This window comes from Camelus ferus, chromosome 11 (genome assembly GCF_009834535.1).
Source record: "Camelus ferus isolate YT-003-E chromosome 11, BCGSAC_Cfer_1.0, whole genome shotgun sequence".
Classification (NCBI taxonomy): Eukaryota; Metazoa; Chordata; class Mammalia; order Artiodactyla; family Camelidae; genus Camelus; species Camelus ferus.
In genome coordinates this window covers 17,742,943-17,757,033 of record NC_045706.1, presented here as the reverse complement: position 1 = coordinate 17,757,033, position 14,091 = coordinate 17,742,943, and the positions used below count along the sequence as shown (strand labels likewise).

At 52.0% G+C, this 14,091-nt stretch overlaps 1 protein-coding gene and 1 long non-coding RNA gene across 6 annotated transcripts in view; one reads left to right on the top strand and one right to left on the bottom strand.

Moving 5' to 3' along the window:
- Positions 1-9,651, top strand: part of RBM20 (RNA binding motif protein 20) — a 180,880-nt gene extending 171,229 nt beyond the window's left edge. For all 5 annotated transcript variants that reach the window (XM_032490949.1, XM_032490953.1, XM_032490952.1 and 2 more), the window contains exons 13-14: positions 2,713-2,834; positions 6,663-9,651. In XM_032490949.1, coding sequence (XP_032346840.1) covers positions 2,713-2,834; positions 6,663-6,773 — 233 coding nt within the window. In that variant the 3' untranslated portion in view covers positions 6,774-9,651. The remainder of the gene's footprint in view (positions 1-2,712; positions 2,835-6,662) is intronic.
- LOC116667011 lies at positions 2,415-6,163 on the bottom strand. The gene is made up of 3 exons (XR_004323789.1): positions 6,049-6,163; positions 2,833-3,006; positions 2,415-2,538 (listed from the first exon to the last, which is right to left on the bottom strand). It is a non-coding gene; the product is annotated as an uncharacterized LOC116667011 (long non-coding RNA).
- Positions 9,652-14,091: the final 4,440 nt, after the last annotated feature.

The following is a 14,091-nucleotide window of genomic DNA, read 5'->3' as shown; positions in this document are numbered from 1 at the left end:
TTGGCATCCTGGTGCCCGGCAACTCCCAGCTACTCAGGAGTGAGTTCCCAGGTGTTTGGGGATCCTCCCCCGGCTTTTCCTTCCTCAGTGCTGTCTCTGACCCCCTGGGTACTGCCCGACTAGCCCCCCCGGCAGGCCGGGCCAGGCTGGGTCAGGGAAGAGAGTTGCTGCCAAACCATGGAACCTGGGTTCTCCAGGGGGCTCTGGTGAGAGGCTGGAGGGCAGGAAGGCCTCTGTGGAGAAATGTTTAATACATATCTGGAAACTAATATTTTCCGGGGCACCAGACAAAATGATAGGTGCTTCCCTGTGACTCTGTTTGTGATACTATGATTCCTACTTTTCAGGTGAGGAAACTGAGCTCAGAGAGGTTAAGTAACATACCTGAGGTTACACAGTGTTGAATCAAAGAGCTAGGTGTACCTGCCTCTAAATATTCCCATTTTCTCTCCAGTGTTCCAGTATACTGTGGCTTCCAAGTTTTGTTTTCAGGTTTTGTTTTTTGTTTTTTGTTTTTTGTTTTTGGTAGCCATGCCCCTGGGGTTGAAAGGAGCCACAGCTGCCAGCTCAGGCCCTGCCTCATGCTCTGTGGTGGCTTCTGAGGCAGCTGCACCCCTTCTGAAGGACCCAGAACAGGGGCCGGAAGGCCTCTTGGGAAACCTGGAGAACCCTGGAGGCCTTAGTGGGGTCTCAGTGAAAACCCCAAGACTTCTTTCCTGATTCCACCCAGTTGGCTGATCCTGCAGGGTCTGGACAGGAACCAGGGAGTGGCTCTGATGGCAGGCTCGCCTCTGCTCCTCGTGGCCTCTGGGTGCTGCGTCTCCTTTCCTAGTTGCCCTTCTCTTGTCTAGTGTGGGCCTTGGCTCCCTGCAGAGCAGCAGCAACGGGGAGAATAATTTTGTAGAAGCAGAGGATGAAGGCCAGCCTTACTTAATGCTCGTTTGCCAGCACAGCCAGGAGCCAGGGCCTGTTGTGAGGTGGCGGGGCGGGCGGGCCACACACAGGCAAAGCCAGGCTGCTTGCCCATCCTTTGCAGTGAGGGTGGGAGGAGGGTGGGGAGGGGAAGGCCGCTCAGCCTTCCCCTGGGCAGCTGGGTCTGAGCGAGGCCCCCTGGCTCTGGAGACTGCTGGAAACTGCTGAGGGCTCGGCGGTGGGCTTGCTGCGTGGCAGTTAGAACTGCCCAGGCCCCAGACCACAGAGGAGCAATCAGTCAGGGCAGGCCTCCCGGGCCCCCTCCGCCCTCGAGACCTGCCCCTCCACACTGATAAGTGGCTCTTTTGAAATGGAAAAAAAATTGCTGTAATTACAAGTCTAAGCTGCTTCTCTCTGACAGGGTCTCCTGTGTGCTTAGCTCTGTCTCTCGGGAGGCGGGAGGAGGCAAGTGAAGGGAGGCCCAGCCTCGTGGTCACACGCACGCAGCGCCTCGGTGGAGACCCGGCCTGCCCCCCTCTCTGCAGGAAGCTGCTGTTGGCCTGGTGTGCGGCCCCCAGCCCCTCTCTCCCTTCCAGTGGGCGGCCAGCTCTCCCACATCTCCCACCCCCAGCAGAACTAACCAGTTGGACCTCAGCAGAGCCCAGCTGAAGTGTGTCAGCTCACACAGGGGGTGGCCCCAATCTGAAAGCGGGGTCCAGGCATCCCTCATGACCAGCCCCTCTCCTTTACTTCCGCAGGGAGTCCGGGCTTCACAGCCCTTATTACACCCTGCTCTTTAGCTGGGGCTTCACAATCGGGTGCCCAGGAAACTGAGGCCCAGGAGGGGCTCCGCTGACTCTCCCCGGGCTCCACTGATTCTTAGTGTCTGGTCTGAGCCTTCTCAGTCCTGGGCTCTTTCCACTCTGCTGACTGTCTTCCAGAGGAGACCGTGACCCCCAGAACACCTTGGTGGAGGCGGGCCTTCAGAGATGAATCCCCGGGGCTGCGACAGTGTTACTTCCCTGGCTGTTGGGCCACTATTTCCTTTCCTTACAATCAAAAGGCCTCCCAGAATCCTGGGACTTTTATTTAACAAATCATAAATAAAATGCTATTAATTGGTGGTTCCGATGTAAAGACTGGAGAAAGATGGGGAAATATTTATGACAGACCATCACACGAAAGAGGGAGGAGACAGAAATACACTTAAGGAATGATTAAAACTGCCCCCTCCCCGCCCAGAAAGGCTCTCTCTGTAAATAGTGTGGAAGGAAGTATTTTGATTGGAATGAATCTGGGTGAATTTTCTTCACTTTTGTTTTTAAAATTTTCTTTAATGGACATAATTCTAGAATAAACAAACAAAAATGAGTGCATCCTTCCAGAGTCCTGGTCACAACAGCTGCAGGGATGGGTACAGTGTGGAGAAACAAAATCCACCCACTGAAATGTAAGAAAGCTCCTTCCTCCTTTCCCTGGAAGCAGGCTGGTCATGGTAGAGCCTGGACCTACTTCCCGAAGTGGGTTGCAGGGCGTATAATTGCTGAGCATGCCGTCTCACTTCAGGGGGGACACCCCTCACGCTCACAGCCGCCTGTGACGGAAGCTGATGCTGTCTTCTCTGCCCTGTTTTGCAAATGGGGAAACTGAGGCCCGGAGAAGCTGGGTAACCAGCCAAAGTCAACAGCAAACGAGGGCTGGAGGGCATGGCTCCTCTGTCCACCAGACTGCTGTCTGGACCCCAGGGGCCTCCCTCCACCTTCCTAACTGCCTCCCTGTCCACCCCCCATCCTGCTGCAGGGGTGGAGTTCGTGGTGCCCAGGACCGGCTTCTACTGCAAGCTGTGTGGGCTGTTCTACACAAGCGAGGAGATGGCGAAGATGAGCCACTGTCGCAGTGCTGTCCACTACAGGAACTTACAGGTAGCCATTGGCCTTCACTGCCTAGGCCTAGGGGGCTGCCCGGGCTCTGTTTCTGTGTGTTTCATCTCCTTCCACTGCATGGAAAACTCCTGCTGTTCTCTCAGACCTGACTCCAGCAGGCTGCTCCTCGTGGTGGCTGCCTCCCATGTGCTCTCAGAGCATCCATCTCCACCTTCGTACAAAACATTGTATTTGGGTTACGTTTACTTTGTTTTTGCATCTGCCTGTCCATCTAGACTGAGTGACTCGAGCTAGTATTCACCTGGCCCGTGGCTGGGGCTGACCCCTTTTCACAAAATCTGGATGTTCCAGGTATTTCTCTATATGTTCTTTCCCTGTGCAGTATCCATGTTTGCTAGAAGAAAAACCCCTATTCTGTTCTATGTAAATGTTCGTCCATACTGCAACTATTCATCACAGGCACACCGTGGATTAGACAGTATTCTAGGCACTGGAGATACAACAACAAAAAAAGAGACAAAAATTCCTTTCCTCTTAGACCTTTCATTCTAGCATAGGAGATAAGTAATAAATAAAATAAGTATGTTTCATAGTATATTAACAGGTGACATATAAAAATACTCTGTGTACCGTATTTCATCCAACCTAAGGTGCCATTAGTTGTAAGGCACACCACTATTTTGTGATACCAAAAGGGAAAAAAATGTTGCAAATTAAATGGTGAATTGCATCAACTGTAAAATGCATCTCAACTTCAGAGATGTTAATGTGTGGAAAAAACACTTTTTAAAATCAATGAGATATAGTAATATATTCTATAACATGTACCTAACTAGAATATAGTGTGTTGGAATGTGATTTTCCTAATTAACTTCTGGTATAAGCTGGGGACTCGTGATGTAATAGAAAGCATGGGAGACAGACGCCCTGGGGTGAGTCTATCAAGGCACCTCCTGTTTTTACTACGGTGAATCAGACTAGCTTTTTGAGGCACAAGGCCTTGACTCCGGAAGACCCTTGTGGTAGAGCGTGCCCTAACTCCAGAGCAGGCATTACTGTCAGTTAAATTGTTAAAGAACAGCTGCTCTGGTGGTTCTTAACCAGCGATGTGAACCAGAATCCTCTAGACAGTGTTTTAAAAGTGTATGTACTACTTAGGTCAGATATTTAGTAGAATTTAGTGGGGGAGGGACCTAGGAATATGTGATTTGGGAAAGTTCTCCACATAACTTGAATGTGTACCCCTAGTTAAGAAAATTCATATATGGGCCAACTCTCTTGTTTTATAATTGAGGAAACCGAGGCCCAGAGAAGCCATGTGATTTGTCCAAGGCCATGCACATGCTGAGTTACCTGGCCAGGGACCAGGGTGCCTGATTCTTAATCACTTTTCTCTTTTCACTCTACTGAGCTGGACTTGCAAACTGAGACCCATGCCCTGGCCTGCATTACCATCTGCAAGGGACTACCATTGGCTGTGCGCAAACTCAGATCATTTAAGCCCCTTGATTTTCCTCTGGAAAGCAGCTGCTCTGTGACTGAGACAGCCACGGGGGGTGTCTGGGGCCCAGGTCCCAGGTACTCCTGGGAGAGGGCAGTGAGACCCCGACTTGGCCAGACCAAGGAAGGGTTCAGATTGTGCTCCGCAGAGCCAGCTGAGGGCAGCCATCTGCCTTGAAGACACCATCGTCCTCTACCTCCAACAAGATGAAACCTCTAGAATGGCAGGGCTGGAAGGAGTCTTAGAGATAATCATCTTGTCCTGATTTTCCCAAACCTTGGTCTTCATACCAGCTGGAATCTTTTAAAAATGTAGCTTCCTGGACCTACCCTATACTTGCTGTCCATTCTCTCTGGGGCAGGGCCTGAGAATCTGCATTTTTAAGTCTTTGTAGCAGATTCTGACACCTTAGCATGAGAAACTTTGATCTCATCCGGCATTCTCAGCTGGATCGTGTAGCCCCCAAGGAGGCCACACAGCTCAAGGTCACCCAGGAAGGTAGGAAGAGTGCAGACTTGCCAGGGCCTTTCATTCTAAACTCTGTGTTTTTGCAGGGCAGCGGACTGCACCGTGTTCCCAGCCTCTGGGCCAAACCCCCAGGAAGGCTCACCTCCCCACAGCAGGCCAGGGCCATTCCTGTGGGCCCAGGCACGTCAGGTCCAGACACTGGCTAAGCCCCTCACACCCACCAGCCTCAGTTCAGGTTTCCCTGGGGCACCTGTTGGGGAGCTGGGAGCCTCATGGCGAGCCTCCCAGATAGGGTTTCTGCCAGTGGCTTTGACAGAATGTCTCTGTCCACACAGACGTGCCCATCCCACTCCACATTACACGTGTGAAAAGGGAAGAATTCAGACCCAAGTAACAGGTGCTGGCTGACACCCAAGTCAGGCCACTTGTAAACTTAACACCCCCAGGAGGCCTTGAGGTGGGGGTTGGAATTGTTCTTTGAGGCAGGGTAGAAGGAAGCTTCGTTCTCTCTCTGCAACCCCGGCTGTGCCCCACTGATGGTCATGTTCCAAGAGAACCCACCAGAGTGATCCAGAACAGCAGGTGGGGTCGGTGCTAGGTGGGAAAGTAGACGTCTGCTTGGCCCCCGGCCCAGGGAGGATCAGGCCTATACCACTCGCCTTCCTGAGCACGTTTCCTTCCCTGAGACAAGGTGGAGGAGAGACCCGCCCTCCATTAGCAGCCTGGCCCGCAGGGATTCACGGTCTGCCCCTCGCCCCAGCAGGCTCACCCACCTCTCAAAGCCAACCACAGTCTCCTAGAGAGAGCAGGTGGACCACGTCATCTCATACCATCATTTGTCTGACCCTCAAAATCACCCCAGAGGAGGAAGAAGGAAGATACGGTTTCTCCCATTTAACAGTTTACAGGCTGGAGAAGGAGTGACTTTCCCAAAATCCAATGGGCTGGTGCCACTGAAGATAAAGGGCAACATTGCTGGGTGTTTATTCCGTGCCAGGCTCCAGGCTCCGTGCTCAATTCTTTATAGTACCTCTCTTGGACTTCACGGCAACCTTACACAGTAGTTACCATTATTACCTTACTATACAGATGTCGGAGTTGGTGGGGAATTTGTCTGTTGAGAGCTAGCATTTGAACCCAAGTTGTCTGATGGCAGAGCCCACACACTTGACTACTGCGGGGGACTTAACCTTGATAACTCCTAGTCCAGTGCTCTTTGCGTTGCTCCTTGGAGCCCTAGCAATCAGAGGACAGAGCCTGAGGGCTTTTCTAGTTCCATCTTACCGCATTGAATCCAGAATTCCAGGAGCAGCCCTACAGACTTGCCGAGTTGGGCTGGGGGCCAGTGGGAGCAGGAAGTGCTCTGGGGCCGGGCGGAGGAACGCCTCCCCCCTACTATGGGACCTCCAGGACACTCAGCCGGCCAGCCTGCCTGAGTCTCCAATGTCAGGCTGCAGTTTTGTCTTTCACAATCGCTGTAGGACAGAGCTGCTCCCCTCCCCGCCCATCCTGTCTCCTCTCCTCCCTCTGCCTCTTACACGTGGATGTGGACATGCTGCCTGGATACTGGGGCTCTTTCTGGAAAACAAGTAGAGTTGTTGTGAGGATTAAATTAGTTTGTGTAAGGAAAGCAGTTAGAACAGGGCTTGGCACAGGATGAGAGCCCTGGAAGTGTTCGCTATTGTTTGGGTCCGTGCTTTCATGCATTGTTTGTAAATGGACAGAACGGGGTGGTAGGGGAGCTGGAGCTCATTGCTCAGCTTGAGTCCAGGAGCCTCAGAAGGCTCTGGGGAGGGAGAAGAGGGGATCTCACCCACCGGGCCAGGCACACACCCCCTTCCCCTCCCACCAGCCCACCACTGACCCTCTCCCTCCCTTTGTCCCTCTTACCACCACAGAAGTACCTGTCCCAGCTGGCTGAGGAGGGCCTCAAGGAGACCGAGGGAGCAGGCAGCCCGAGGCCCGAGGACAGTGGAATCGTGCCGCACTTTGAAAGGAAAAAGCTCTGACACCTCTGCCGCTGCTGGAAGCGGGGAGAGGAGGGCCTGCCGAGGTGGGGCCTTCTTGACCTCCGGGACAGGAACCGAGGCCAGAGAGGAAGGAAGACCAGGCAGGCCACTTGCCTGGTTTTCTCAGACGCTCATGAAGCGCTGCCTCTGGAGCTGGAGCATTCCAGCGCCAGCACCCTGGTGTGCCCAGTCTGCTGAGGGTCACCCGCTCTCCCCCTGTTGACTCCTGTTTCCTTCAGACAGCCTTTCAATTCCCTTCTCTCTCTTCCTCCCTGTCCCCCTCTCCCTCCTTCTGTGCCCAGGGTCATTTCCTTTTCATAAAAATCCAACTTCTCAGGGATTTCCACAGTGTTCAAATTCTTGATGGAATAGGATAGGCCATGCCAGGCTGAGTCTTCCAAGGAGAAGATTTCGTGGAGACTCCTGGGTCCAGAACCACATCAGTGAGCCCAGAGCACCAAGACAGTTTCTCTGCCCGGCTTCTTGTGCGGGAAGGTGGGTGGGGCGAGCAGGGTGCCTACAGCCCTGGAGGGGGGCACCCTAGACGGTCAGTGAGCAGAGGCTGGGAGTTCCTTCAGCTGGACCACCTTTTTGAAAAGCCCTGATTGTCATACCTCTTTCATCCTCTCAGATTCATGCCTTAAAGTTTAATGAATTTTACAGAGAGAAGAGCCCTTCATTTTGGAAGCTCTGATAAGTTTCCCTCCTCTTGATTGCAGGAGATGCCAGGGTTTGTTCTACTCTGGACATTAAATTGGTCTCAATTCACTTTAACTAAAAATGAAAACAGAAACATCTTCCCCCTCCAGCTAAAACAGCAGTCTGGTCAGGGCTTAGGCCAAATGTTGGCCGCACGTGGTTGGCTTGAGAGACCCCAAAACAAGGAAACAGTATCCGTCCTTGACTCACCCTTGGTGTCTGCACTCTGGGCTCCAGCAGCCCCACAGTGGATGCTTTCAAATGGTCTCTTAGAGGCCGGAGAAGCTAAGGAGAAGGCTGCAGGACTGAGGAGCACCTAAGGATTGCCGGGAGTTTGTAGGTGGGCCCTTTTCAATTTGGCAGAAGGTCAGGGTAGCTCAGAGCTGACCCCAGGTGCAGACATTGATGTTAAATGTTAGGAAGCACAGAGCACTTATTCTGGTCGGGCTGTGCGATACTGAGGTCAGGGCCTCGGGCCCCGGAAGTCCATTGTAAGGGTTTGGGAGAAGGTGCTGGGGAAATGAGGCTCAGCTGCAGCCCTGGAGAAGCCCTGGAGAAGGTCGGAGGGGAGCCTGGTGCTGCTTCCTCAAGCTGAGACACCTGCCTGGAGGTGGCCTCCCTGGCTCAGCCCCTGGAAGACGGTCCCTGTTATTTCTGTTCCTGGCCACAGGCAGGTAGATTCGGACAAGATTGTTTGTTTTACTTAAGTTCTTTGCTTTTTTTCTTTTCATGGTAAATAAGACTACACTGCTCATTTTGTTCTCCACACTCATGGCAGAAGTGTAGAGAGATTGTCTGAGTTTGACACTGACATTTCATCAGTGAGGAAACTGAGGCATAGCAAAGAAAGATAGAACAGAAAATGACCAGGTGTTAAGCCTTGGGGCAAGTGGTCACCGGCAAGGAGAGAACTGCCGGGAACCTGTGAGAGAGAAGCGAGAAGCACCAGAGGCAGACAGACCAGCTTGGACAGGTGTGGGGTGGAGAGGCTGAAGGTAGCGGGAAGCCTGAACTTGGCTTCAGGCCAGAGGGGGAGCCTCAGGAGGATTAGTGTCTCAAAGAGAGCAGACATTGAAAAGGGTGACTCAGCCCAGACCTGATCCCCTGGCCCACTCCTTCGGTTTTTTCACCTGGTGTTCTGAAAACCAGCCTCCTCCATTTCTCGGAAAACCTTTAACCCTCTGTGTCTCTCCTCCCATGAGAGGGAAGTCAAGGGCCAGCTCTCTGGCCTCTTTACTGAATCTTGCTGGGAAAAGCCTGCTGCCTCCTGTTTTAGAGGGTAAAACTGCATTTTCAGAGAGGCTGGCAGTCTTTTTCTCCCAGCAAAGTGGAACCTGACCCCGCCAGCTTGTCCCCCACCAGCAGAGTTTCCATGGAAACCAGGATGGCTGTTCAAACAACAGCATTTCCTAGTAGTGTAATGGCTCCGTTGCTGATGGATTGATCTTCTCCATATTTTAAAGCTGGAGAAGGGCCCTGGGAAGGCGAGAGAAGAGGCTCTTTGCGTTCAATCAGAACCTTCAGTTTAAAAACTCATCTAAGATCCCATATTTGTGTGTATATATATATATTTATTTTTATTTATTTTTATACAATTCCATTGGCATAATTTCATCCACTCCATAATTTGCGCTTCTTCTTCCTACGTGTGTCATACACAATGCAATATTAAAAGCAACCAGGAAAATATTGATTTATTTTTTAAAGCTTTTCTTCAGTGTGTGTTAACCATTTCAAAGTGTCTCCCCGAAAATGTTGTTTAAGAGCAGCTGCTACCTTGAGCAACAGATTGATTTGTACCCTGGGTTAACATAACAAAAGGCCTGGGTAATGTTCTTTTTATTGTAAACACCTGAAATAAAGTGTATCCAGAGAGTATTTCCAAAGAATTTGGTAAATTTGATGTTGGTGTGAGCGGCCGCCATTAGTGTCAGGGTTTCCCTTGACAGTCTGAGGCTGTGATCTGTTAGATTATACTTGAACTGGACCAGAGTTTGATTTTTGAGCTTATGAGAAAAAGAAAAACATTAGTTCATATAAGTTTGAACTTGTAAAGTATTGGAATTTGTCGAGTGTCCTATAAATTGTCACTTTTCCTGATCTGTATAATTGACCGCAAGTGTTTGTTTTTACAAAAGGGTGGGGGAAAGATTTTTAATAAAGACAATTTGAGCGCGTGTGCATGAGTAGCCGTCTGTCACGCAGGGATCCCGCGACGTTGGGCTGGGGGATGTCCCCAAGCACAGACGTTGGGATTTGTTTCCCTCTCTGAATCTAGAATGTTTCTAAAGAATTGAAAAAAGAGGACACGAGCTTCCACTCAGGCCTCTGAGGGGATCAGAGCTTCTCAGGGGTGACCCTCCAGAAGAGCTGGGCTCAGGAATGTGGGGGGCCACTGCTCCTTTTGAAGGGTCAGATAGAAAAATCTCTTGGCCTTTTTAAACCCCTAGCCCACCTACCCAGTGCTCCCGGGGCTTCTGGTAGCTGAACCCTGTTGTCCTGCCCCAGGGTCAGGCTGGTTCTGGTGGTTGCACCCCTTGTAAGGTGGTCAGCGCGTCGCTTGGTCACTTGTTAGCCCTGTGACTTCCGAAGTCCTGCTTCCTTGGGCGCAGAGTGGGTGATGCTATTGGCCTCCTCGGTTGTTCCAGGGTGAATTGCTGGTGAAAGTACTTGCTATGCTGCTCAGCTCTGAACCTTTTTTTGGTGTTTTTGGAATCTGTGCTCAGGCCAAAGACCCTCCAATTTTCAGTGGTTCTTAAATTCTTTCTCAACCGTTTCTTCTGGCAAAACAATGCCAGTCTCCTGGGACCAGTTGGCAAGTCCTTTGACTGGCCTGGAACCTGCTCTGGGCCCTCCCCGCCTGTTGGCAATGCTCCTGAGTCAACCAGGAGGGGCTGGGCAGTCTGGCCCCAGAGGGCAAAGTGAGTGGGGCTGCCTGTAATTAGTGGGAGCAGATTTGTAGATCTGAGGAAAGTTCCCGTCAAGCCTGTTGCCGCTCCCCTCACCGCACCCCACCCCCGCCTATTGTGGCCATCGAGGGCTGAGCTCAGGCCTCCAGTTGCCAAGCAGGAGGGGTGGAGAAACATCCTTCCCTACCAGTGTGGGCTGTGCCTTAGCTGGCCAAAGCAGGGAGTGGGCCTAGAGCGTGTCCTGCTGCCCTGAGTTCAGGATCCAGGATGGCTGGGGGTGGCCCTAAGTGCCTAGTCCCAGCATGTCCTGCCATGTGGCACAACTCCAGGAGTCACCATGCACATTGTATTCTGTAAGATGGAACCCCTGAAACTGTGCAGTAGAGGCATCCTACTGGGGCCCCCTGACTTACAGTCCCCTGCCATGCCTGGGGACTCCCATTTCTCTCTGATGTTCCTAAGAGCCCTAGAACCTGGTTCTGAGCCGGACCCCTGACACTCAGACCCACTCTCTAGGCTCCTTCCTCTCCCCGGGGGTCAGTGCCAGATTGCCCCGGCCTGACTCTGCCATGGCTTAGACACTTGTGTTGCTCCTCACAGTCCCCCTCAGGTGGGGCCACTTAGATACCGACCTTGGCCCCCACCTGGCCTGAGATCTCTGTGCCCTTCTGAACATCACTAGCAACTGTTGGCTGTCCACCTGGGTGGTAATGGGACATCTGGGCTCTCCCCCAACAGCTCCTTCCCAGCCCTTCCTGTCCTACAAAGAAGCCTATCCCAAGTGGCTTTCCAAGCATATTAGAGCAAGATGGCCCCCCAAACTCTCAAATCCTGGCTCTTCTTTTACAGATGAGAAAACGGAGGCCCAGAGAGAGGAAGTGACTTGCCTAAGGCAACACACCTTATTGGCATTAGGTAAGAACAGGTTCCAGGTCTCTTGGGTGGTCCTACTGAGAACACATGGGGAGTTTAGATTCTTTCAGTTAAATTATTTCATGAATTTTCCAGGTCTAGCCCGAGCTGGACTTCAGCAATCAGCAAAGACACAAGACAAATCATTGGTTTTTGTGCTTTGTGTGGATCCGAGTGACCTGGGGAGCTTGTCAGAACTTGAGATTCCCAGCCCCCTCCGTGGAGATCGTGTCTCAGTAGGTCACGGGAGGCATTTGCATTTTAGCAGACCTCGTGAGTGACTCAGTGCAGGTGGAGTTCACTGCTCACAGTTTGAAAAATGCTGCTCTAGATGTCAAATCAACCAGGGACTTCCCCAGCAGCTCCTGGAATAGAAGGGACATTTATTTTTACTGGGGGGAAGGGCAGGACAGATGTGAATGGAGACTATTCAAGGTAGGGGAGACTCCAGTGTGGAAAAGGCTTAAAGATAGGAGACAGTCTGGCCATGGCACATGGAGATGGGGGAGCTTGTAGGGGGGTGGTCATCAGACTGGGTTTGGGGCACGTGTCAGGATTTTTTTAGTTGAATTCAGATTTACTGTGCTTAGGCAAAAGTCTTCCAATGGTCTCTTTATGCTCATTAATGGCTGAATGCATTGTGATTATTAAGCAGTCTCCTGCAGATCCAGTGGTAGGCTGGTCCCTCGGGGCAGAATGCTGTGCAGTCAGCATGTCTTCTGGAGGGACTGGAGTCACAGGGAACAGGGGCATTCCCCAGGGGCATGTCACTGCCAGCAGGGAACCATGGGGTTCACACATATTCTCTCTCCTGCTCTCCATGAGCCACCATGAATACCAGGATTAACCCTGCGGATTATTAAACCCATCTGCACGCCACACTCAGTGTGCACTCTATGGGGACAGTCTCTTGGCCTCTTTACACCCTGAGAGACAGGCACTGTTATTCTCCCATTTCACAGATGGGGAAAATGGGGCTCAGAGACACAAAGTGGCTTGCCCAGGATGAAACGGGCTAGTAAGTGGCAGAGTTGGGATTCAAACCCAGGTCCCTGTGACACTCAAACCACGCTTATAACAACTGTGCTCTACTGTCTGTCTCAGGGCTGGGGTCTTCCTGCTTCTTCCTAAAACCTCTAGACCCTGGGTCTGCCAGGAACAGCGGGCTTGGGAGGATTGGAGAGCCTAATTTAGCCAGACTCAGGTGCTTTTGACTGACTCTCCTGATTGTTAAATTCCTGAAAGGGATCTCAACATTTCGCCTCCTTAGAATACAGCTGGAGAAAGGCCTCCACCTTCCTTCTCCTTCTCCTTCTCCTTCTCCTCACTCAGGAGCAGTTCACCAGGGGAGCTGGATCTAGTGGGTGAGAGGATGGTGGGGGCCTGGGGTTGAGGGGCTGCCTCTGCTTCCAGGAGGGGGAGGGCAACACCCTGTTTTCTGTTCTTGGGGAATTTCGAGGTGTAAGGACGTGATCAAAAGGAGCTTTCCCACGGCCTCAAAATGCCGGCCAGACGTTGCACTTTTAATGCCTCCTTCCAGAGTGAAACCTCATCGTTTATCGACCTGTCGCCGCTTAACAAGTTGAGATAATGCAATACAGGGCATGTGTGACCAGATTAAGGCAACAGACAAATTTTAAGTGAGGGGTGAGGAAGGCTGGAGGCAACAAGTCTGTGAGCAGTAAGGGCTGATGCAGTGGTGGTGAGTAAGAATGAGATATGACCAGGAGCCTCCTGGTAGCCAAGGCAAAAATAGGAAGCTTGTTCTGTTACTTGGCTCTCCTTGTTAGAAGAGAGAGAGCATTCAAGTATATCTGGGGAAGTCGTTCTACTTGACTCCATATTCTAGAAGAGTTATCCTGTGGTATATCCTGTGGCAGGGGCACTGAGAGACTTGGAGAAAATCCTTGGGTAGCTGACAGCCCAATATTGGAGAGGAACATAGCGGAGACCCCTGTGGAGAGGACGTTAGGATGGTTCCTGGTCTGTGTGAAAGTGGTTCCTGATGTCAGGGTGACACTACCAGTGTCCAAAGGCCCAGCCTGTGTTCGTGCCTGCCTAGCCCACCTGAGCTGGTGTACTGGCTTGAGTTGGTGGGGTTTTCATTAGTTTTTTTTTTCAAACTTTTAAAATTGTCTCTGGTTATTTGGCTGAGCTTCCAGGAGCCATGTCCATAAAGATAAGGAGGCTGCTGTCAGCACTATCACCTGACTGCTTGGCACATCCACCTGAGAATAGAGCACTCTGGGTGGAGGCCCTGCTAATCTGGGTTCTAGGAAAATCTCGAGGGCATTTACTCTTTGGGGTTCCCCCACGGGCCAACCGCAGCCAGAAGGGATCCCAGCCAGATGGGGCAGCACTGTCTCCCTCAGGCTGAGCCGGGAAAGCACCTCGAACCTGTCTGATAAGGACCAGCCCTGGGGAGGAGGGGAGCAGAGGACCCGCCCTTGAGATCTCTTACCCTCGCCTGCAGTCTGCCAGGCCAGGAGAGACAGAACTTTCTTGTTTAGGGGCAGGTCCCTGTGCTGGGCCTCACGACCCCTGAGTCCCTGTGTCAAATCCACAATGAACTCACTCAAGCTTGGGCAAATGTCCACCTCCTCCACCTCAGTTTCTCCCTCTGTACTTGACCTGTCCTTGTGCTTGCCGGAGGCTGTTGGAGGAAAGTGGGACGTGAGCCGGGACTCTAGGTCAGTCACAGTCGGGGGTGGTGGCTTCTGTCCCCGCACTTCCGACAGCCCCAGTGCTCATGCCTCAGGCCTGCAGGGCAGACTGATCCTGTTTCCACCCTCCCACCC